A 21,099-nucleotide genomic window follows, 5' to 3' on the forward strand; every position below is an offset into this window, starting at 1 on the left:
GTTTTTTTCAAAAGTTAAGCAAAATTAAGATCTGAAATCTTGGCCAGGCGCGGTGGCTCACGCCTGTAATCCCAGCACTCTGGGAGGCCAAGGCAGGTGGATCACGAGATCAGGAGATCGAGACCATCCTGGCTAACACGGTGAAATCCTGTCTCTACTAAAAATACAAAAAAAAAGCCAGGGGCCGGGCGCGGTGGCTCATGCCTGTAATCTCAGCACTTTGGGAGGCCAAGGTGGGCGGATCACCTGAAGTCGGTAGTTCAAGACTGGCCTGACCAACATGCAGAAACCCCGTCTCTACTAAAAACACACAAAAAAAATTGTATTTTTTTACAAAAATACAAATGCGGACATAGCGGCGCACGCCTGTAATCCTGGCTACTTGGGAGGCTGAGGCAGGAGAATCGCTTGAACCTGGGAAGCGGAGGCTGCAGTGAGCCGAGATCGTGCCATGGCACTCCAGGCACTCAACAAGAGTGAAACTCTGTCTCAAAAAAAAAAAAAATTAGCCAGATGTGGTGGCAGGCACCTGTAGTCCCAGCTACATGGGAGGCTGAGGCAGGAGAATCGCTTGAACCTGGGAGGCGGAGCTTGCAGTGAGCCGAGATCGCGCCACTGCACTCCAGCCTGGGCGACAGAGCAAGACTCCGTCTCAAAAAAAAAAGGATCTGAAATCTTATTACCTGCCAAAAAACATCTCCTACCTAGAACCCTAACCTGGGCTGTGCGCAGGGGCTCACACCTGTAATCCCAGCAATTTGGGAGGCCAAGGTGGGAGGATCACTTGAGGTCAGGAGTTTGAGACCAGCCTGAGCAACACAGTCACACCCCATCTCTAAAAAAATTTTTAAAAGAAAAAGAGAAGGTCGGGCGCGGTGGCTCACGCTTATAATCCCAGCACTTTAGGAGGCCGAGGCGGGCGGATCACGAGGTCAGGAGATCGAGACCACAATGAAACCCCGTCTCTACTAAAAATACAAAAAATTAGCCGGGCGTGGTGGCGGGCGCCTGTAGTCCCAGCTACTCGGAGAGGCTGAGGCAGGAGAATGGCGTGAACCCAGGAGGCGGAGCTTACAGTGAGCCGAGATTGCGCCACTGCACTCCAGCTTGGGCGACAGAGTAAGACTCCGTCTCAAAAAAAAAAAAAAGAAAAAGAGAAATAAAAATAAAGAATAGGCCGGGCGCGGTGGCTCACGCTTGTAATCCCAGCACTTTGGGAGGCCGAGGCGGGCGGATCATGAGGTCAGGAGATCGAGACCATGGTGAAACCCCGTCTCTACTAAAAAATAGAAAAAATTAGCCGGGCGTGGTGGCGGGCGCCTGTAGTCCCAGCTACTCGGAGAGGCTGAGGCAGGAGAATGGCGTGAACCCGGGAGGGGGAGCTTACAGTGAGCCGAGATTGCGCCACTGCACTCCAGCCTGGGCGACAGAGCGAGACTCCGTCTCAAAAAAAAAAATAAATAAATAAAGAATGGGCCGGGCACAGTGGCTCATGCCTGTAATCTCAGCACTTTGGGAGGCCGAGGCAGGTGGGTCACGAGGTCAGGAGTTCAAGACCAGCCTGGCCAAGATGGTGAAACCCCGTCTCTACTAAAAATACAAAAATTAGCCAGGCATGGTGGTGCATGCCTGTAGTCTCAGCTACTTGGGAGGCTGAGGCAGGAGAATCGCTTGAACCTGGGAGACAGAGGTTGTGGTGAGCCGAGATCGTGCCATTGCACTCCAGCCTGGACGACAAGAGTGAAACTCCGTCTTAAAAAAATAATAATAAAAGGCCGGGCGCAGTGTCTCATGTCTGTAATCCCAGCATTTTGGGAGACTGAGGTGGGTGGATCATGATGTCAGGAGATCGAGACCATCCTGGCTAACATGGTGAAACCCCGTCTCTACTAAAAATACAAAAAAAATTAGCTGGGCGTGGTGGCAGACGCCTGCAGTCCCCACTACTCTGGAGGCTGAGACAGGAGAATGGCGTGATCCCGGGAGGCGGAGCTTGCAGTGAGCCAAGATCACACCACTGCACTCCAGCCTGGGTGACAGAGTGGGACTCCGTCTCAAATAAATAAATAAATAAATAAATAAATAAATAAAATAATAATAATAATAAATAAAGAATGGGCCCTAACCTATTTATGACTCAGGCACCCAGTGAAATCACAGGATTCACAAATCAACTGGTAAGATGTCTGGGATGTGCTTTAACTAATCCACGGGGACAGGAGAGGTGGGGAAGAGTGGGGGGAGAGGGGGAGACAGAGATGAACCCAGATGGGTCATATGTTGACAACTACTGAAACTAGACAACGAGTGTGTAGAAACAAGTTCATTGGCCGGGCGCGGTGGCTCACCCCAGTAATCTCAGCACTTTGGGAGGCCAAGGTGGGCAGATTTCAAGATCAAGAGAGCAAGACCATCCTGGCCAATATGGTGAAACCCCATCTCTACTAAAAAAACAAAAATTAGCCGGGCATGGAAGTGCACGCCTGTAATCCCACCTACTCGGGAGGCTGAGGCAGGAGAATCGCTTGAACCCAGGAGGCGGAGGTTGCAGTGAGCCAAGATCGCACCACTGCACTCCAGCCTTCCAGCCTGGTGACAGAGTGAGACTCCATCTTAAAAAAAAAAAAAAAAAAGAAGAAAGAAAGAAAGAAGTTCATTATGCCATTGTTCTACAAATGGGTTAAGTTTTACATTATAAAATAGTGTTGGCTGGGCGTGGTGGCTCAAACCTGTAATTCCAGCACTTTGGGAAGCCAGGGGCAGGCGGATCACCTGAGGTCAGGAGTTCGAGACCAGCCCGGCCAACATGGTGAAACCTCATCTCTACTAAAAATACAAAAATTAGCCAGGCATGGTGGCAGGTGCCTGTAATCCCAGCTACTCGGGAGGCTGAGGCAGGAGAATCTCTTGAACCCGGGAGGCAGAGGTTGCAGTGAGCCGAGATCATGCCACTGCATTCTAGCCTGGGCGACAAGAGTGAAACTCCATCTCAAAAAAAAAAAAAAAAAAAAGTCCTGGCGTAGTGGCTCACGCCTATAATCCCAGCGCTTTAGGAGGCCTAGACGGGCAGATCACGAGTTCAGGAGTTTGAGACCAGCCTGACTAACATGGTGAAACCCCGTCTCTACTAAAAATAGAAAAATTAGCCAGATGTGGTGGCGGGCGCCTGTAATCCCAGCTACTCAAGAGGCTGAGGCCAGAGAATCACTTGAACCCAGGAGGCGGAGGCTGCAGTGAGCTGGGATTGCCCCACTGCACTCCAGCCTGGGCAACAGAGCGAGACTCCGTCTCAAAAAAAAAAAAAGTGTTTAGGGGCCAGGCACAGTGGTTCACGCTTGTAATCCCAGCATTTTGGGAGCCCACGGCAGAAGGATCTCTTGAGCCTAGGAGTTCAAGGCTGTAGTGAGCCATGGTTGTGCCTCTCCACTCCAGCCTGGATGACAGAATGAGTGCCTGTCTCAGAAAAGTAACAAAAACAGACTGGCGTATTGGCTCACGCTTGTAATCCCAGAGCTTTGGGAGGTGGAGGAGGGCCTCGCCTGAGTCCTAGAGTTCCAGACCAGCCTGGCCAATATGGTGAAACCCCGTCTCTATAAAAATACAAAAATTGGCCGGGCGCGGTGGCTCACGCTTGTAATCCCAGCACTTTGGGAGGCCGAGGCGGGCGGATCATGAGGTCAGGAGATCGAGACCACGGTGAAACCCCGTCTCTACTAAAAAATACGAAAAATTAGCCGGGCGTGTTGGCGGGCGCCTGTAGTCCCAGCTACTCGGAGAGGCTGAGGCAGGAGAATGGCGTGAACCTGGGAGGCGGAGCTTGCAGCGAGCCGAGATCGCGCCACTGCACTCCAGCCTAGGGGACAGAGCAAGACTCCGTCTCAAAAAAAAAAAAAAAAAAAAAATACAAAAATTAGGCAGGCGTGGTGGCAGGCACCTGTCATCCAGCTACTTGGGAGGCTGAGGCAGGAGAATCTCTTGAATCCAGGAGGTAGAGGCTGCAATGAGCCAAGATCGTGCCACTGCATCCAGCCTGGGTGACAGAACAAGACCCTGTCTCAACAACAACAACAAAAAACTGACCAGGTATGGTGTCTCACACCTATAACCCCAGCACTTTGGAAGGACAAGGTGGGAGGACAGCTTGAGCCCAGGAATTGGAGACCAGCCTAAGCAATATAGCAAGAAATTTGAAAAGTCTTCAATCACAGGCGTGATCTAAAGGGATAAACGATGTAAAAGTCTTTACTGTTTCTCCAATGTCCCTCTTCTTAGGACTTTGCTTATCTGCTTGGCATTTTCTAGGCTGTCCCTCAAGACACAGCACTGCTGCTACCCAGCCTATGCACAAGCAGTCCCCTTGACCAGACATGCCACCAAGCAAGGGAAACTGCTACACTCTCAAACTTCAGCTCAAAAGCTCCTTCCTCAGGGAAGCCCTCCCAGTACTCTCCAGGCACACTTAACTCACTGCCTCCCACAGCTGACCAGGTCTCCCCTTCCAGCTTCATCAGACAAACTAATGATTTCCCAACCACTCCAGGAATGCCTTCTGAACAGGGAGCATTTTTTATTTACTTTTTTTTGAGACAGGGTTGCACTCCGTCTCCCAAGCGAGAGTGCAGTAGCACAATCATAGCTCATTGCAGCCATGGCCTCCTGGGCTCAAGTGATCCTCCTGCCTCAGCCTCCCGAATAGATGGGACTACAGCCGCATGCCCCCACACCAGGCTAATTTTGTAATTTTTGTAGAAATGGGATCTTGTTATGTTGCCCAGGCTGGTCTCGAACTCCTGGCTTCAAGCAATCTTCCTATCTCGGCCTCCCAAAGCACTGGGATTATAGGCAAGAGCCACCACACCCAGCCAGGGAGTTTTTGTGGGGGTTTTTATGGCTTTTTATTTTTAGGGAGAACACGGTTTTACTCTGTTGCCCAGGATGCAGTGCAGTGCTATGATCTCGGCTCAGTACAACCTCCACCTCCCAGGCTCAAGCAATCCTCCCACCTCAGCCTCCCCAGTAGCTGGGACTACAGGTGCACACCACCATACCTGGCTAATTTTTGTTTTTTTCTTTTGTTTTGTTTTGATACAGGGTCTCGCTCTGCCACCAAGGCTGGAGTGCAGTGGCGTGATCTCAGCTTACTGCAACTTCCGCTGCCCGGATTCAAGGGATTCTCCTGCCTCAGCCTCTCGGATAGCTGGGACTGCAGGCGCGTGCCACCATGCCTGGCTAATTTTTTTGTATTTTTGGTAGAGATGGGGGTTTCACCATGTTGGCCAGGCTGGTCTCGAACTCCTGACCTCGTGATCTGCCCGCTCGGCCTCCCAAAGTGCTGGGATTACAGGCGTGAGCCACCACACCCAGCTAATTTTTGTAGAGACAGGGTTTCCATGTTCCCCAGGCTGGTCTCGAATTCCTGGGCTCAAGCAATCTGCCCACCTTGGCCTCCCAAAGTGCTGGGATTACAGGCAAGAGCCACCATGCCCTGCCGGGATCATTTTTAATACTCAAGAAAAGAGGCACTAAGGCCGGACACGGTGGCTCACGCCTGTAATCCCAGCACTTTGGGAGGCCGAGGCGGGTGGATCACAAGGTCAGGAGATTGAGACCATCCTGGCTAACATGGTGAAACCCCGTCTCTAGTAAAAAAATACAAAAAATTAGCTGGGCGTGGTGGCGGGCGCCTGTAGTTCCAGCTACTCGGGAGGCTGAGGCAGAAGAATGGTGTGAACCCAGAAGGTGGAGCTTGCAATGAGCCGAGATCACACCATTGCACTCCAGCCTAGGCAACAGAACGAGACTCCGTCTCAAAAAAAAAAAAAAAAGAAAACGAAAAAGAGGCACTGAACCATGTGAAGTGCTATTTAAAAAAAAAAAAAAAAAAAAAAGCAGAGGCCAGCTGGGTGCTGTGGCTCACGCCTGTAATCCCAACACTTTGGGAGGCCCAGGTGGGTGGATCACCTGAGGTCAGGAGTTCGAGACCAGCCTGGCCAACGTGGCGAAACCCCGTCTCTACTAAAAATACAAAAATTAGCCAGGCTAGGTGATGCACACCTGTAATCCCAGATACTTGGAAGGCTGAGACAGGGGAATCGCTTGAGCCGGGGAGGCGGAGGTTGCAGATCACACCGCTGCACTCCAGCCTGGGCGACAGAGCGAGACTGTCTCAAAAACAAAGAACAAACAAACAAACAAGGAACAGAGGGGTGTTTGAGCTGGAATTCTGTCAGACCAGGGTACCAGGACCCCCCCTTTTCCCTGACCCCAAGCACACACAGCTAACTGGAATCTTCATTTCAATCTTATCAATCTGCAGTTGAGCCACACACCGTTCCTTGTCAATCAAGAAGCCACTGGGATCATTTATAGGCCAAATTCACTTCAAATGTAGAGGGGCGGTGGGCACAGCGACCCCCAGCCATCTCCAGAGACCCCTGCCCCATCACTCTGAGGAAGACACTTGAGCCTCTCACTCTTGCTCCCTAGAACGCAGGCAAGCTCCTAAATCTGCGAAGTGCACCCAACGATCTGAGACCTGAAAGGTGACAGATACCAACCCAGGTGCCCATACAGATAGGCAGGAAGCATCAACGGGAAGCCACTAGTCAGAGTCTAGAGTCCCCGCTGCACTCCTGTCTGCAGAGACAATACTTTGCACCACATTACAGGGACGCGGCGGGCTTCTCCATCGGACCCAGATTTGTGGAGTGTTGGGAAAGAATTCCAGGGTACGTCGTAAGTCCCTCAGGTGAAATGGCTTTTCCTCCATCACCCACCCCCCCCCCCCCCACGTCATTCAGCAAGCAGGCTCCAGGGAGAAATGGGCTGGGGCTGAAGCTGAGCATCCAGAGATAGAAGATGGAGTGGGACGTGGGCACGGAGGGGGAATGTCCCAGGGCTGCAGGGGCCCAGACAAAGAACCAGGGCACTGAGAAAGGGGTATCGGAGGAGCCTGGACCCTCAGGGGATGGAGAGACGGGGGCAACTCTGGTGATCAGGAATGGACGAGCGAAAGGGGAGACAGCTTATGCCTTCCGAGGCAGGGTAGGAGTCTTGGGGACAGGATGCGGGAAGGACGGGAGCAGGGGCAAGGCCAGGGTCGGGATAGGAAGGACGGGGCGGGGTAGAGGTAGGGATAGAAAGGATGCAAGGGAACCCGGGTCGGGATGGAAGAACCCAGGGGGACCGAGGCCGCCGAGGCAGAAGCAGAGCAGAGACAGTCGCGGACAGTACCTCTCCGGAGCTGGCCATGTCGCTGGCGGGTCCGAGCCGCGGCCGCGGGAGCCGCAACCCCAGGGCCTCCCACCTGCCCGGCTAGGGATGCTCGAAGCCGGCGCGTCCACGGCTCAACCGAGACCCCGGTAAGGAGCGAGCTTTCGTCACTTCCGGCGCCCGCCGAACGCACTTCCGTTCGTCCGCAGGCGGGCCCCAGGCGGCCGCCATGTTGGATGTGGCTCCGCCCGGGGAGCTGCTGGAGCACAAGGGAGCCAAGAAGGGCTCCAAGGACCTCTGCCTCTTCTCTGAGCTCGTTCTTAGGCCCCTCTGCCGTCTGCACGCTGCTTTCCAGCCACCCGGCCTCCCGATGCCGGCCTAGCACGTTCCCCGCGCCAGGATTTTGCATTTTCCCTTCACACTGTCTTTCGTGTGCAAAAGCCACAGGTCCTGAGCACCGCACCCCTCCTGGAATAGCGTCGCCTCCTCTCTACCTTCACACACGCCCTGAAACTTGCCTCTCATCCGGTGTGTTTCTCTATAGATTTTTGCACCATCTGACCGACTGTATCTTTTTTTTTTTTTTTTGATCCTCCTCTAATAAACTGTAAGCAGGGACAGGATTTCCCAATACCTGAAACTATCCCTGGAATGTGATAGACACTGACTGAATACATGTTTGTTAAGTAAATATGAATGTATGCGCCCTCACACTTAAGCGTTTGCGTTTTAAAATAATTAGACCGGGCCGGGCTTGGTGGCTCATGCCGGTAACCCCAGCACTTTGGGAGGCCAAGGCGGGCGGATCACCTGAGGTCAGGAGTTTGAGACTAGCCCGGCCAACATGGTAAAAACCCGTCTCCACTAAAAATACAAAAATTAGCTGGGCGTGGTGGCGCACGCCTGTAGTCCCAGCTATTCGGGAGGCTGAGGCAGGAGAATTGCTTGAACCCGGGAGACGGAGGTTGCAGTAGCTGAGATCTGGCCACTACGCTCCAGATTGAGGAACAGAGTGAGACTCTGTCTCAAAATAAATAAATAAATATATACATACATACATATATACTTAGAGCCTACAGGATGGCTCACGCCTGTAATTCCAGCACTTCAGGAGGCCCAAGCGGGAGGATCCCTTGAGGCCAGTCGTTCCGGACCAGCCTGGGCAACACAGCAAGAACCCCCACGCCCTCTACAAAAAATAAACAACATTTCCTGGAGACTGAGGCGGGAGGATCGCTTGAGCCCAGGAGTTCCAGGCTGCAGTGAGTTGAGATTGTGCCACTGCACTCCAGCCTGGATGGCAGAGCAAGACTCTTGTCTCCTCAATAAATAAATACATAAAAATACTTTACTAATAAAAATCACTGGGGAAAGTTCATTCTCTGGAATCAGAAGAACTGGGTTTGAGGCCAAGCACAGTGGCTCACGCCTGTAATCCCAGCACTTTGGGAGGTTGAGGCAGGAGGATCGCTTGAGCCCAGGAGTTTTAGACCAGCCTGGGCAAAACAGCAAGACTTCTTTCTACAAAAAAATAAGACGAAGAAAGAAAAAAAAAAAGGCCAGGAGCGGTGGCTCATGCCTATAATCCCAGCACTTTGGGAGGCCGAGGCGGGTGAATCACCTGAGGTCAAGAGTTCGAGACCAGCCTGACCAACAACATGAAACCCCGTCTCTACTAAAAAAAAAAAATACAAAAATTAGCCAGGCATGGTGGTGTGCACCTGTAGGATTGCTTGAACCTAGGAGGTGGAGGTTGCAGTGAGCCAAGATGGTACCTCCAGCTTGGGCAACAGAGCAAGACTCCATTTCAAAAAAATAAAATAAAATCTTAAAATCATTAAGAAAAAAAAAAAAAAGAAAGAAAGAAAACAGAACTGGGTTTGAATACTGGAACTAATTCTGGGTGACCCTAAGCAAGTGTACGCATTTTCTAGGGCTCGCCTAACAAAGTATCACAAATGGGGTAGTGTAAACAGCAGAAATGTCTTCTCTCACAGTTCCAGAGGCCAGAAATTGTAAATAAAGATGATAGCGGATCATGCTCCCTTCAAAGGCTCTAGAGGATCCTCCCTTGCTTTTTCCTTTTAATTATATATATATATATATATATATATATATATTTTTTTTTTTTTTTTTTTTTTTTTTGAGACAGAGTCTCGCTCTGTCGCCCAGGCTGGAGTGCAGTGGCGTGATCTCAGCTCACTGCAAGCTCCGCCTCCCAGGTTCATGCCATTCTCCTGCCTCAGCCTCCTGAGTAGCTGGGACTACAGGCACCCGCCACCGCGCCCGGCTAATTTTTTGTATTTTTAGTAGAGACGGGGTTTCACCGTGTTAGCCAGGATGGTCTCAATCTCCTGACCTCGTGATCTGCCCGCCTCGGCCTCCCAAAGTGCTGGGATTACAGGCATGAGCCACCGCGCCTGGCCAATTTTATATATTTTTTAATAGAGACAGGGTCTGGTTGTGTTACCCAGGCTGGTCTTGAACTCCTGGGCTCAAGTGATCCTCCTGCCTCAGCCTCCCAAAGTGCTGGGATTACAGGTGTGAACCACCATGCCGACATTTTTCTTAGCTTGGGTGGTTCCCTGCAATCCTTGGAGTCCCTCGTCCTGCAGCTCATTACTCCAATGTCTTCCTCCGTCTTCAGGTGGCCGTCTCCCCACTGTCTCTCTATGTGTCCTCTCCTCTTCTTCTAAGGACACCAGTCATGTTGGATTTAAGGGCTCATCTTAATCCAGCATGATTTCACCTTAACTAATTACATCTGCAAAGACCCCATTACAAATAAGGTCATATTCTAGGCCAGGCGCGGTGGCTCACGCCTGTAATCCCAGCACTTTGGGAAGCCAAGGCGGGCAGATCACGAGGTCGGGAGATGAAGACTATCCTGGCTAACATGGTGAAACCCCGTCTCTACTACAAATACAAAAAATTGGCTGGGCTTGGTGGCAGGCACCTGTAGTCCCAGCTACTTGGGAGGCTGAGGCAGGAGAATGGCATGAACCCAGGAGGCAGAGCTTGCAGTGAGCCGAGATCGTGCCACTGCACTCCAGCCTCGGGGACAAGCGAGACTCCGTCTCAAAAAATAAATAAATAAGGCCATATTCTGAGGTTCCAGGTGGACATGAATATTTGGGGGACACTGTTTACCCTAGCACATCGAGTTTCTCTCATAATCCCCAGGCCTCTTTCCCCCCCACTTCATAGGGTTGATCCACTTATTAGTATGAAGAGGTCTCTGGTGAGCTCCAATTGTGGATCACAGGGGTGTTTGGGGATCAGAGGACAGAGGGACAGTCCTTGCCCCCAAAGAGTTCGTGGTTTCATCCACAATAAAGTACAACTTTAGGTATCACAAAAATGAGTGTTGGGGTGGGTGCAGTGGCTAACATCTGTAATCCCAGAACTTTGGGAGGCCGAGGAGGGCAGATCACCTGAGGTTAGGAGTTCAAGACCAGCCTGGCCAACATTCAAAACCTTGTCACTACTAAATACACAAAAATTAGCCGGGCATGGTGGTGGGCGCCTGTAATCCCAGCTACTCGGGAGGCTGAGACAGGAGAATCTCTTGAACTTGGGAGGCAGAAGTTGCAATGAGCCAAGATCAAGCCACTGCACTCCAGCCTGGGCAATAAGAGTGAAACTCCACCTCAAAAAAAAAAAAAAAAAGTGTTAATGATAGTTCCTGTTGTTTGCTGTTGGGGCCTAATTCTGGCCCAGACAAGCATCTGGGAGAGTTTCACAGAACCCTGAAGTTTCTCTCCTCCCGGCCTCCTGCCACCTGCCTGTCCTCCTCTTTTCTCCTCCGCCCAGCCACTCTGGTCCATGATGTGTGAAACACTCAAGGTCTCACTTACACACTGCGAGGGTCCCTTCTCTGGGGAGAATACTTTCCCCTGGTCTTGCTGGTTCTGGCCATAACTCAAATGTTGCATCCTCCTAGCACGTCTTCCCTGGAATTCTCTTTCCCAGCCTCTCTGACCCATTCCTCCTTTTTCCCTATAATCTGTCACAAGATGCATTTTTCTTTTTCTTTTTTTTTTTTTTTCTTTTTTGAGATGGAGTTTCACTCTCGTTGCCCAGGCTAGAGTGCAATGGCACGATCTTGGCTCACCACAACTTCTGCCTCGCAGGTTCAAGCAATTCTCCTGCCTCAGCCTCCCGAGTAGCTGGGATTACAGGCATGCAACACCACGCCTGGCTAATTTTGTATTTTTAGTAGAGATGGAGTTTCTCCATGTTGAGGCTGGTCTCGAACTCCCGACCTCAGGTGATCCGCCCACCTCAGCCTCCCAGAGTGCTGGGATTACAGGCGTGAGCCACCGCGCCCGGCCAAGATATGTTTTTCTTTTTTTTTTTTTTTTTTTTTGAGACGGAGTCTTGCTCTGTCCCCCAGGCTAGAGTGCAGTGGCGCAATCTCGGCTCACTGCAAGCTCTGCCTCCCGGGTTCACGCCATTCTCCTGCCTCAGCCTCCTGAGTAGCTGGGACTACAGGCGCCCACCAACACGCCCAGCTAATTTTTTGTATTTTTAGTAGAGACGGGGTTTCACCGTGTTAGCCAGGATGGTCTCGATCTCCTGACCTCGTGATCCGCCCGCCTCGGCCTCCCAAAGTGCTGGGATTACAGGCTTGAGCCACCGCGCCCGGCCTCAAGATATGTTTTTCTTTTTTTTTTTTTTTTTTTGAGACGGAGTCTTGCTCTGTCGCCCAGGCTGGAGTGCAGTGGCGCAGTCTCGGCTCACTGCAAGCTCCGCCTCCCGGGTTCACGCCATTCTCCTGCCTCAGCCTCTCCGAGTAGCTGGGACTACAGGCACCCGCCACCACGCCTGGCTAATGTTTTTGTATTTTTATTAGAGACGGGGTTTCACCATGGTCTCGATCTCCTGACCTCGTGATCCGCCCGCCTCGGCCTCCCAAAGTACTGGGATTACAAGCGTGAGCCACCGCGCCCGGCCTCAAGATATGTTTTTCATTGCAGCAGTCCTTCCCTTCCCCTTTCCCTCCTCTTCCCCTTCCCCTTCCCCTCCCTTTTTTTCCTTTCCTAGACAGGATCTTGCTCTGTTATCCAAGCTGGAGTGCAATGGCACAATCACGGCTCTCTGCAGCCTCAACTCCTGGACTCAAGGAGTCCTCCCACTTCAGCCTCCCAAGGGGGACCTGGGACCACAGGCATGCACCACAATGTCCAGCTAATTTTGTTTATTTTTTGTACTGACAGGGTCTCACTGTGTTGCCCAGGCTGATCTCAAACTCCTGGGCTGAAGCGATCCTCCCACCTCCCAAAGTGCTGGGATTACAGGCATGAACCACTGTGCCCAGCCTGACCTGTTTATTTTCTGTCCTCCACTAGAACAGTGCTTGGCAGTAGCAGGCCCTTGATCAATGTTTGCCAAATAAATGATGAATTGAATGAGATAATGCATCTAAGTGTCCAGCGCAGAGGAGTGATTCAATCAACATAAACTATAACCACTAATACTATTATGAATTCTAGTAAGGAAGGAGTCCCACATTGCATGGGTGTCCCCAAGTCTCAGGAACATTCAACATGAAAACCAATGAAGCCGGGTGCAGTGGCTCACACCTGTAATCTCAGCACTTTAGTCTCTACTAAAAATACAAAAATTAGCCAGGTGTGATGGCAGGCACCTGTAATCCCAGCTACTCGGGAGGCTGAGGCATAAGAATCGCTTGAACCCAGGAGGCAGAGGTTGCAGTGAGCCAAGATTGCGCCACTGCACTCCAGCCTGGGTGACAGAGAGAGACTCCATTTTGAAAAAAAAAAGAAAGATGGAAACCAGTGAGTGTTGGGTGCAAAGACCCCAGGGACAGAGTCAGTGCCAGCACCTGGCTGCTCTCATTCTCACACAGGCCTTTCTGGGATTGGAGAGGCCGGATCTGGGTGACAGTTCCTCACAGTGTCCCCACAGCTCATGGTGTGAGAGCCCCCTGGAGCGCCTGGCTGACTGTGGTGGGCAGTGGGACTCTAAGGCCAGGACAGAGCACTAGACCCTGTGAGTTCACTGAGACCCTGGCACAGGACCTGGAAATGAGGCAGGCTATGGTAGTGGTCTGTGACCGCCCCACTCTCCACTCCTTTTCAATTCATCCACAGTGGGGTCCGAAGCCAGGCGCAGTGGCTGTAATCCCAGCACTTTGGGAGGCAGAGGTAGGAAGATTCCTTGAGTCCAGGAGTTTGAGACCAGCCTGGGCCACGTGGCGAAACCCCATTACGACAAAAGTTAGCCAGGATGGTTGCACATGCTACCATCTATCTTTCTTTTTTTCTTTTTTTTTTTTGAGGTGGAGTTTCATTCTTGTCTCCCAAGCTGGAGTGCAATGGCATGATCTTAGCTCACTGCAACCTTTGCCTCCTAGGTTCAAGTGATTCTCCTGCCTCAGCCTCCCATGTAGCTGGGATTACAGGCACCTGCCACCATACCCAGCTCATTTTTTTGTATTTTTAGTAGAGACGGGGTTTCGCCATGTTGGCCAGGCTGGTCCCCAACTCCTGACCTCAGGTGATCCACCTGCTTCGGCCTCCCAAAGTGCTGGGATTACAGGTGTGAGCCACCACGCCTGGTCGCCATCATCTATCTTTCTTTCCTTTTCTTTCTTTTTCTTTCTCTCTTTCTTAAATAGAGAAAGAGTCCCCCTATGTTGCCCAGGCTAGTCTCTAAACTCAAGAATGAATTCTAGGCTGGACGCTGTGGCTCACGCCTGTAATCCCAGCACTCTGGGAGGCCGAGGCAGGTGGATCATGAGGTCAAGAGTTCGAGACCAGCCTGGTCAACATGGTGAAACCCTGTCTGTACTAAAAATACAAAAATTAGCTGGGCGTGGTGGCACACCCCTATAATCCCAGCTACTCAGCAAGCTGAAGCAGGAGAATTGCTTGAACCCAGCGGGCGGAGGTTGCAGTGAGCCAAGATGGTGACATTGCACTCCAGCCTGGGTGACAGGGCGAGACTCTGTCTCAAAAAAAAAGAATGAATTCTAGTGTAAACTGTGGACTCTGGGTGATACTGTGTCAACGTAGTTTCATCAGCTGTAACATGTAGCTCTCCTGTGGGGACAGCAAGTACCTGGGAACTTTCTGCACTCACCATTCAGTTTTGTTGGGAACCTAAAACTGCTCTAAAAAACAAAGTCTATTAATTTTCTTGGAACTGCACTCACTGCAACCTCTACCTTCCAGGTTCAAGCAATTCTCCAGCCTTGCCTCCTTAGTAACTGGGATTATAGGCATGTGCTACCATGCCCAGCTAATTTTTTTTTTTTTTTTCAAGACGGAGTCTAACTCTGTCACCCAGGCTAGAGTACAATGGCGCGATTTTAGCTAACTAAAACCTTCACCTCCCGGGTTCAAGTGATTCTCCTGCCTCAGCCTCCCGACTAGCTGGGATTATAGGCACGTGTCACCACGCCCAGCTAATTTTTGTATTTGTAGTAGGGACGGGGTTTCGCCATTTGGCCAAGATGCTCTTGAACTCCTGACCTCAAGTAATCCACCTGTCTCAGCCTCCCAAAGTGCTAGGATTACAGGTGTGAGCCACCGGGCCAGGCTTGAACTGCATATCTGGCCTTCTCACTCCTAGGGATCCTCCCACTCATACCTAATAGCCTCAGGGCCGTTGCAAGGGGTACTCGCCTTGGTGAGTGGCCCTTACCCCAACTACAGCTAATTTCTCTTCATCTTCCTCACATCCCTTCTGCAGAAGCCCTACCCTTCCCTAGACCATGTCATGATTCCGTCGCATCCTCTGCCATTGTCCCTCGGAATATTTCTAGATGTCGTTTATCACTGTGGATAGTTATCACTACTCAGAGTTTTGGCTAAGATCAAGTGTACCATCATCGTGGGTAATTAAATATGCATTTTTAATTAATTAAATATTTAAGTAATTAGTCATATTTGATTAATTAAATATTTGCATTTAATTACAGGTGGCTCATACCTGTAATCCCAGTACTTTGGAAGGTGGAGGCAAGAGGGACTGCTTGAGGCCAGGAGTTTAAGATCAGCCCAGGCAATATAGCGAGACCTCCATCTCTACAAAAGATTTTTAAAAATTAGGGCTGGGCGCGGTGGCTCATGCCTGTAATCCCAGCACTTCGGGAGGCTGAGGCGGGTGGATCACGAGGTCAGGAGATCGAGACCACCGTGAAAGCCCGTCTCTACTAAAAATATAAAAAATTAGCTGGGCGCGGTGGCAGGCACCTGCAGTCCCAGCTACTCGGGAAGTGGAGGCAGGAGAATGGCGTGAACCCGGAGGCGGAGCTTGCAGTGAGCCGAGATCGCGCCACTGCACTCCAGCCTGGGCGACAGCGAGACTCCGTCTCAAAAAAAAAAAAAAAAAAAAATTAGCCAGGCGAGGCCGGGCACGGCGGCTCACGCCTGTAATCCCAGCACTTTGGGAGGCCAAGGTGGGCAGATCATCTGAGGTCAGGAGTTCGAGACCAGCCTGGCCAACATGGTGAAACTCCATCTCTAGGCCGGGCACGGTGGCTCACGCCTGTAATCCCAACACTTTGGGAGGCCGAGGCGGCCAGATCACGAGGTCAGGAGATCGAGACCATCCTGGCTAACATGGTGAAACCCCGTATCTACTAAAAATACAAAAAATTAGCCAAGCGTGGTGGCAGGCGCCTGTAGTCCCAGCTACTCAGGAGGCAGAGGCAGGAGAATGGCATGAACCCGGGAGGCGGAGGCTGCAGTGAGCCGAAACCACCCTACTGCACTCCAGCCTGGGCGACAAAGCAAGACTCTGTCTCAAAAAAAAAAAAAAGGAATGTCTTGGCCAGGTGCAGTGGCTCATGCTGGTAATCCCAGCCCTCTAGGAGACCAACAGATAGAAGGATCACTTGATGTCAGGAGTTCGAGGCTGCAGTGAGCGACGATCACACCACTGCACTAAGCCTGGGCATCAGAACGAGATCACATCTCTAAAAATAAAAATAAAATAGCCGGGCGTAGTGGCTCACACCTGTAATCCCAGAACTTCAGGAGGCCGAGGCAGGTGAATCACCTGAGGTTAGTAGTTTGAGACCAGACTGGCCAACATGGTGAAACCCCATCTCTACTAAAAATACAAAAAAAATTAGCCTGGTGTGGTGGCGTGTGCCTGTAATCTCAGCTACTCAAGAGGCTGAGACAGGAGAATCGGTTGAACCCAACAGGCAGAGGTTGCAGTGAGCCAAGAACACGCCATTGCACTCTAGCCTGGGTGACAAGAGTGAAACTCCATCTAAAAAAATAAATAAATAAAATAAAAGGGCCTCATGCCTGTAATCCCAGCACTTCGGGAGGCCAAGGCGGGCGGATCACCTGAGGTCAGGAGTTCGAGACCAGCCTGTACAATATAGCGAAACCCTGTGTCTACTAAAAACACAAAAATTAGCCGGGCATGGTGACACGTGCCTGTAGTCCCAGCTACAACGGAGGATGAGACAGGAGAATTGCTTAAACCCGAGAGGCAGAGGTTGCAGTGAACCGAGATCGCATCACTGCACTCCAGCCTGGGTGACAGAGCGAGACTCTGTCTCAAAAAAATAACAAGAAGAATAAAATAAAATAAAAGTACTAGGCCAGGCGCGGTGGCTCACGCTTGTAATCCCAGCACTTTGGGAGGCCGAGGTGGGCAGATCACGAGGTCAGGAGATCGAGACCACGGTGAAACCCTGTCTCTACTAAAATACAAAAAAATCAGCCGGGCGTGGTGGCGGGCGCCTGTAGTCCCAGCTACTCGGAGAGGCTGAGGCAGGAGAATGGCGTGAACCTGGGAGGCGGAGCTTGCAGTGAGCTGAGATCGCACCACTGCACTCCTGCCTGGGTGACAGACCGAGACTCCGTCTAAAAAAAATAAATAAATAAATAAAATAAAATAAAAGTACTGATGGAGTGCACCCGCTACAGTCGCCCCTCCAGTTGTTACTGATATGCCCATTTCTCAAGTGGGGACATGGGCAGTGATGTGACTTCCCAAAGCCACATAGACAACGTGTCTGACAATCAACCAATGCTCTGTTCTGTCTTGGAAGTTGTGTCTCCTCTTTGGGCCTCTGTCCCCAGTCAATCCATGCCTCTGAGACACACACGCCACACCACCTCCCCAGGGTACTCCTCTGGCCTCCAGAGCCAGCTCAAGCATTCTTCCTCCAGGAAGCCTTCTGGGAAAGCCTACTCAAGAGTGACGGCCCAATTAGCCAGGCATGGTGGTCCACACCTGTAGTCCCAGCTACATGGGAGGTCGAGGCAGGAAGATTGTGTGAGTCCAGAAGTTGGAGGTTACAGTAAACTATGATCACAGTGCTGCACTCCAGGCTGGGTGACAGAGTGACACTCTGATTGTAAAAAATGAAATAGGCTGGACGTGATGGCTCATGCCTGCAAACCCAGCACTTTGGGGAGCCAAGACAAGTGGATCGCTTCAGGCCAGGAGTTCAAGACCAGCCTGGGCAATATAGCAAGACCCCATCTCTATAAAAAAATAAAACAACAACAGAAAAAGAGTGACAGCTCCTCTCTCCCTACCCCCATGTCTGCCCATTTTCAATGATCCTTTGCTTTTTTTTTTGGAAATGGAGTCCCACTCTGTTGCCCAGGCTAGAGTGCAGTGGCGTGATCTCAGCTCACTGCAACCTCCACCTCCCAAGTTCAAGCAATTCTCCCGCCTCAGCCTCCTGAGTAGCTGGGATTACAGGTGCGCACCACCATGCCCAGATAATTTTTTGCATTTTCAGTAGAGATGGGGTTTCACCATGATGGCCAGGCTGGTCTCGAACTCCTGACCTCATGTGATCCGACTGCCTTGGTCTCCCAAAGTGCTGGGATGAACTCCTGACCTCATGTGATCTGACTGCCTCAGTCTCCCAAAGTGCTAGGATGACAGGCGTGAGACACTGCACCTGGCTCCTTTGCTTTTTGTGGGGGGGGAAAGAGTCTCACTCTGTCTCCCAAGCTGGAGTGCAGTGGCGCAATCTTGGCTCACTGCAACCTCTGCCTCCTAGATTCAAGTGATTCTTCTGCCTCAGCCTCCTGAGTAGCTGGGATTACAGGTGCACGCCACCCTGCCTGGCTAATTCTTGTGTTTTTAGTAGAGACAAGGTTTCACCATGTTGGTCAGGCTGGTCTCCCTTTGCTTTTTAAAATCTGTATTTCTGGCCCTCTTCTTCTCTCTTGGAGTAGGTGGCGGCAGCAGAGGCTTGTGCAGCCACGCGCAAGATTAAGGCTGGGACTTCCTTGGCAAGAAGCAGGAGCTGCTGAAGTTGCTGGTCAACCTATGGGTGAAGCTGTCCCAGCTGTGCATCACCAATGTCAGGAGTCCCGTCTTTTTGACACCAGGGACCAGTTTCGTGGAAGATAATTTTTCCATGAATGGGGGCGGGGGGATGGTTTTGGGATGATTCAAGCACCTTACGCTTATTGCGTACACTATCTCTATTATTACATTGTACTATATGATAAAATAGTTCTATAACTCCTCATGATACAGGATCAATGAGAGCCCTGAACTTCTTTCCTTGCAACTACATAGTTGCATCTGGGGGTGATGGGAGACAGTGACAGATCATTAGGCATTAGATGATCATAAGGAGCACACAACCGCCAGGCGTGGTGGCTCACGCCTGTAATCCCAGCATTTTGGGAGGCCAAGGCGGGTGGATCACCTGAGGTCAGGAGTTTAAGACCAGCATGGCTAACACGGCAAAACCCTGTATCTGCGAAAAATACAAAAACTAACCAGGCGTGGTGACACATGCCTGTAATCTCAGCTACTCAGGAGACTGAGGCAGGAGAATCGCTTGAATCCAGGAGGCAAAGGTTGCAGTGAGCCAAGATCACGCCACTACACTCCAGCCTGGGTGACAGAACAAGACTCCATCTCAAAAAAAAAAAAAAAAGGAAAAAATTGAGACAGGATCTCACTATGCTGCCTAGGCTGCATTTGGGCTCAAATGACCCACCTGCCTCAGCCTCCCAAAGTGCTGTGATTACAGGCGCGAGCCACCACACCTGCCTGGCCTATTTTAGTTTTTAGAGTCAGGGTCTTGTTCTGTCACCCAGGCTGGAGTGCAGTGGTGCGATCATAGCTCACTGCAGCCTTGAGCTCCTGGGCTCAAGTGATCCTCCCACCTCAGCTTCCCAAAGTGCTGGGATTACAGACATGCGTCACCACAGCAGGCCCAATTAGATAAGGTTTGAAGTATGTCTACACCCCGAGACTACCACCACAATCGGCATAGTGAACATCACCTGATGCTCGTGTTCATCACAGTCTCTGCTGTCTCTTCCCATGATCACAGCATGTCACTGGACACTCATTTGTTTGCTTTCGTGCGTGTGACGTCTTCCCCATTAAACTGGGTGCCTGGTGAGGACAGGGAACACATCTGGTTGGTTCTCTACACCCGCAGTACCTGGCACAAATAGTGATTGGATGGATGGATGAATGAATGAATGAATGAGCAAATGAATTAAGTCCTCATTTCCAGACTGACAACTCCTCCAGGGCAGGGTCCTTGTCCAGGTCATCTCAGTAGCCTCCTCCACCATATAGTGGTCACTCAATGAATGAGTGTTGAATGATTAAGTGGCCCAAAGTGGCCCAGGGCTCACCACTGCAGAAATCAGACCAAAAGAGCTAAAACCACCCCAGAGAGCCCTTCAGGGGACCTCCAAGATAACCCAGGAGGAAGTGTACCACCTTCCTCTCTGCCAGCAGCCACTGTGCACAGATGGGAGTCCAGGCCTCCTGGGGGGACCGGATCATTTCCAGAACAACTGCTATGCACCAGGTGGTGTTCTGGGTAAACAGCATCCCTGGAAGGGATCCTCACCCTCTTTTCTTCCTTCATTCTCTGCTGGTGTCAATCACAGCTTCTAGCAGAGGGAAGGGAGGCCAGGCTTGGTTTCTTCTTGCAAGAGTATTTAACTCAGGGCCCTGCAGAACAATGAGAATCTGACCTGCAACTAGCTGGGCGTGCTGGGGCATGCCTGTGTAGTTTCAGCTACTTGGGAGGCTGAGGCAGAATTGCTTGAGCACAGAAAGTTGAGGCTGCAGTGAGCCATGGTTGTGCCATTGCACCCCAGCCTGGGCAACAAAAGACCCCGTCTCAAAAATAAAAAGAAGCTGCTCTGCAGTGCCAGACAGGCCCTGCGGTCCAGGAGCCTGGGCATCTCCCTCTGCAGCATGGGTCACGAAGAAACTGGGCCACGGGATGGCGCCCGGTCTCCAGTCCCAAGGCAGAAGTCAGACCTCAGCCCATAGCTAACCAGAGCTGTCTGCAGGCCAGATAGGGCCCCATGGACCCCCCACCCCAACTTGACTTAGATTCCAGGTCCCCCTCTGTCTGGGTGAACAGGCGAGTCGTGGCCTCTCCTAAGCCTATGGGAGCCTGGGCCAGGCTGACCCTCAAGGCTGACAGCCATGATCCCACAGGTGAAGGCAAAGGTGTGGCAGCTAGGAACACCCACTACACCCCTACTCAAGGAAACACCATGCCCAGACTGGCCCTGAGAGCCCCACTCCCAGGAAATGCAGGTGCCAACCAGCCCCAGTAAGGCATGGCACCTGAGCCACCACGTGCCCCCAAATAGTCCCTTCCCACCTCAAGCATCTGCACTCTCGGTGAACCCAGAAAAACTGGGGTACCTGGGGACAGGTGGAAGGGCCAGGCCAGGAACTCCCCATTAAGCAGGAACAGAGACCTGACCCCGGAGCCTCCCCCACCCTCTAATGCTGCTCAACGTCAAGGCAAGGAGGGATCTCGACACATCTGCACTCTGGGTAAGGACAAGTTGGACCCCACCACCCCACTCCTCTGCAGGGTTCACCCTCTGCTGCCCACAACCCAGCCACGCCACAAAGTCACACTTGGCCTCA

At 51.5% G+C, this 21,099-nt stretch overlaps 1 protein-coding gene across 6 annotated transcripts in view; it reads right to left on the minus strand.

The window, feature by feature from the left end:
- The window catches only part of FBXL18 (F-box and leucine rich repeat protein 18), a 74,602-nt gene extending 67,215 nt beyond the window's left edge, over nucleotides 1-7,387 (minus strand). For 2 of the 6 annotated variants that reach the window (XM_063646075.1, XM_063646074.1), the window contains exon 1: nucleotides 7,234-7,378. In XM_063646075.1, the coding sequence (XP_063502145.1) occupies nucleotides 7,234-7,251 (18 nt within the window). In that variant the 5' untranslated portion in view covers nucleotides 7,252-7,378. Of the gene's footprint in view, nucleotides 1-7,233 lie in introns of all 6 variants that reach the window. The other 4 variants (XM_063646072.1, XM_055292247.2, XM_063646076.1 and 1 more) reach the window with 2 other exon arrangements.
- Nucleotides 7,388-21,099: the final 13,712 nt, after the last annotated feature.

This window comes from Symphalangus syndactylus, chromosome 9 (genome assembly GCF_028878055.3).
Source record: "Symphalangus syndactylus isolate Jambi chromosome 9, NHGRI_mSymSyn1-v2.1_pri, whole genome shotgun sequence".
Lineage (NCBI taxonomy): Eukaryota > Metazoa > Chordata > Mammalia > Primates > Hylobatidae > Symphalangus > Symphalangus syndactylus.